Source organism: Lampetra fluviatilis, chromosome 71 (genome assembly GCF_964198595.1).
Source record: "Lampetra fluviatilis chromosome 71, kcLamFluv1.1, whole genome shotgun sequence".
NCBI classification, from domain to species: Eukaryota; Metazoa; Chordata; class Hyperoartia; order Petromyzontiformes; family Petromyzontidae; genus Lampetra; species Lampetra fluviatilis.
In genome coordinates this window covers 4,212,054-4,214,119 of record NC_136345.1, presented here as the reverse complement: position 1 = coordinate 4,214,119, position 2,066 = coordinate 4,212,054, and the positions used below count along the sequence as shown (strand labels likewise).

The following is a 2,066-nucleotide window of genomic DNA, read 5'->3' as shown; positions in this document are numbered from 1 at the left end:
TCAGTCACTCAGTCAGTCACTCGCTCAGTCACTCACTCAGTCAGTCACTCGATCACTCAGTCAGTCAGTCACTCGCTCACTCAGTCAGTTAGTCACTCACTCAGCCAGTCACTCAGTCAGTCACTCAGTCACTCAGTCAGTCGCTCGCTCAGTCGCTCAGTCAGTCGCTCAGTCACTCAGTCAGTCACTCGCTCAGTCACTCACTCAGTCAGTCACTCGATCACTCAGTCAGTCACTCGCTCACTCAGTCAGTTAGTCACTCACTCAGCCAGTCACTCAGTCAGTCAATCAGTCACTCAGTCAGTCGCTCGCTCAGTCGCTCAGTCAGTCGCTCGCTCAGTCAGTCAGTCGCTCAGTCACTCAGTCAGTCACTCGCTCAGTCACTCACTCAGTCAGTCACTCGATCACTCAGTCAGTCAGTCACTCGCTCACTCAGTCAGTTAGTCACTCACTCAGCCAGTCACTCAGTCAGTCGCTCAGTCACTCAGTCGCTCACTCACTCAGTCGCTCAGTCAGTCGCTCGCTCAGTCAGTCAGTCGCTCAGTCACTCAGTCAGTCACTCGCTCAGTCACTCAGTCAGTCACTCGATCACTCAGTCAGTCAGTCACTCGCTCACTCAGTCAGTTAGTCACTCACTCAGCCAGTCACTCAGTCAGTCACTCAGTCACTCAGTCAGTCACTCGCTCAGTCACTCAGTCAGTCACTCGCTCAGTCACTCACTCAGTCAGTCACTCGATCACTCAGTCAGTCAGTCACTCGCTCACTCAGTCAGTTAGTCACTCACTCAGCCAGTCACTCAGTCAGTCGTTCAGTCAGTCAGTCGCTCAGTCACTCAGTCACACTCTGGCGTACGGAGCGTCGCTGCGCAGATACCACGGGTGTGTGTGCGTCTGTGTGTGTATCTGTGTGTGTATGTGTGTGTGTGTTTGGGCGTGTGTCTGTTTGTGTGTGTGTCTGTGTGTGTCTGTGTGTGTGTGTCTGTGTGTGTGTGTGTGTGTCTGTGTGTGTGTGTGTACATGTCTGTGTGTGTGTCTGTGTGTCTGTGTGTCTGTGTGTCTGTGTGTGTGTCTACATGTCTGCGTGTGTGTGTGTGTCTGTGTGTGTGTGTCTATCCGCGTGTCTCCGTGTGCCTCCAGGCGGCTGTGCACGGCGCTCCGTACCGATCCGACTTCCTGCGAGCGCTGTCCAAGGGGGCGGCTGTGCCGGAGGCGCTGTGCCTGGAGCAGGTGGCGCTGTTCCTGCGACACTTCACGCCACACGTCGACGCAATCTACAGCCTCTACGACGAGCTGGGGGCGGAGCTTGATTACACAGCGTAGACACACACAGCTACACACACACAGCTACACACACACAGCTACACACACAGCTACACACACAGCTACACACACAGCTACACACACACAGCTACACACACACAGCTACACACACACAGCTACACACACACACAGCGTACACACACACAGCTACACACACACAGCGTAGACACACACAGCTACACACACACAGCTACACACACACAGCTACACACACACAGCTACACACACACAGCTACACACACAGTGTACACACACAGTGTACACACACAGCTACACACACAGCGTACACACACACAGTGTAGACACACACACACAGCGTACACACACACAGTGTAGACACACACACACAGCGTACACACACACAGTGTAGACACACACACACAGCTACACACACAGTGTACACACACAGTGTACACACACAGCTACACACACACAGTGTACACACACACAGCGTACACACACACAGCTACACACACACAGTGTACACACACACACAGTACACACACACAGTGTACACACACACAGCGTACACACACACAGCTACACACACACAGTGTAGACACACACACACAGCGTACACACACACAGTGTACACACACACAGTGTACACACACACAGTGTACACACACACACAGTACACACACACAGTGTACACACACACAGCGTACACACACACAGTGTACACACACACACAGTACACACACACAGTGTACACACACACAGCGTACACACACACAGTGTACACAC

The 2,066-nt window shown here is 52.9% G+C and overlaps 1 protein-coding gene across 1 annotated transcript in view; it reads left to right on the top strand.

Moving 5' to 3' along the window:
• Positions 1-1,641, top strand: part of GLTP (glycolipid transfer protein) — a 30,757-nt gene extending 29,116 nt beyond the window's left edge. The window contains exon 6 of the mRNA XM_078883392.1: positions 1,137-1,641. Coding sequence (XP_078739518.1) covers positions 1,137-1,319 — 183 coding nt within the window. The 3' untranslated portion in view covers positions 1,320-1,641. The remainder of the gene's footprint in view (positions 1-1,136) is intronic.
• The last annotated feature ends 425 nt before the right edge of the window (positions 1,642-2,066 follow it).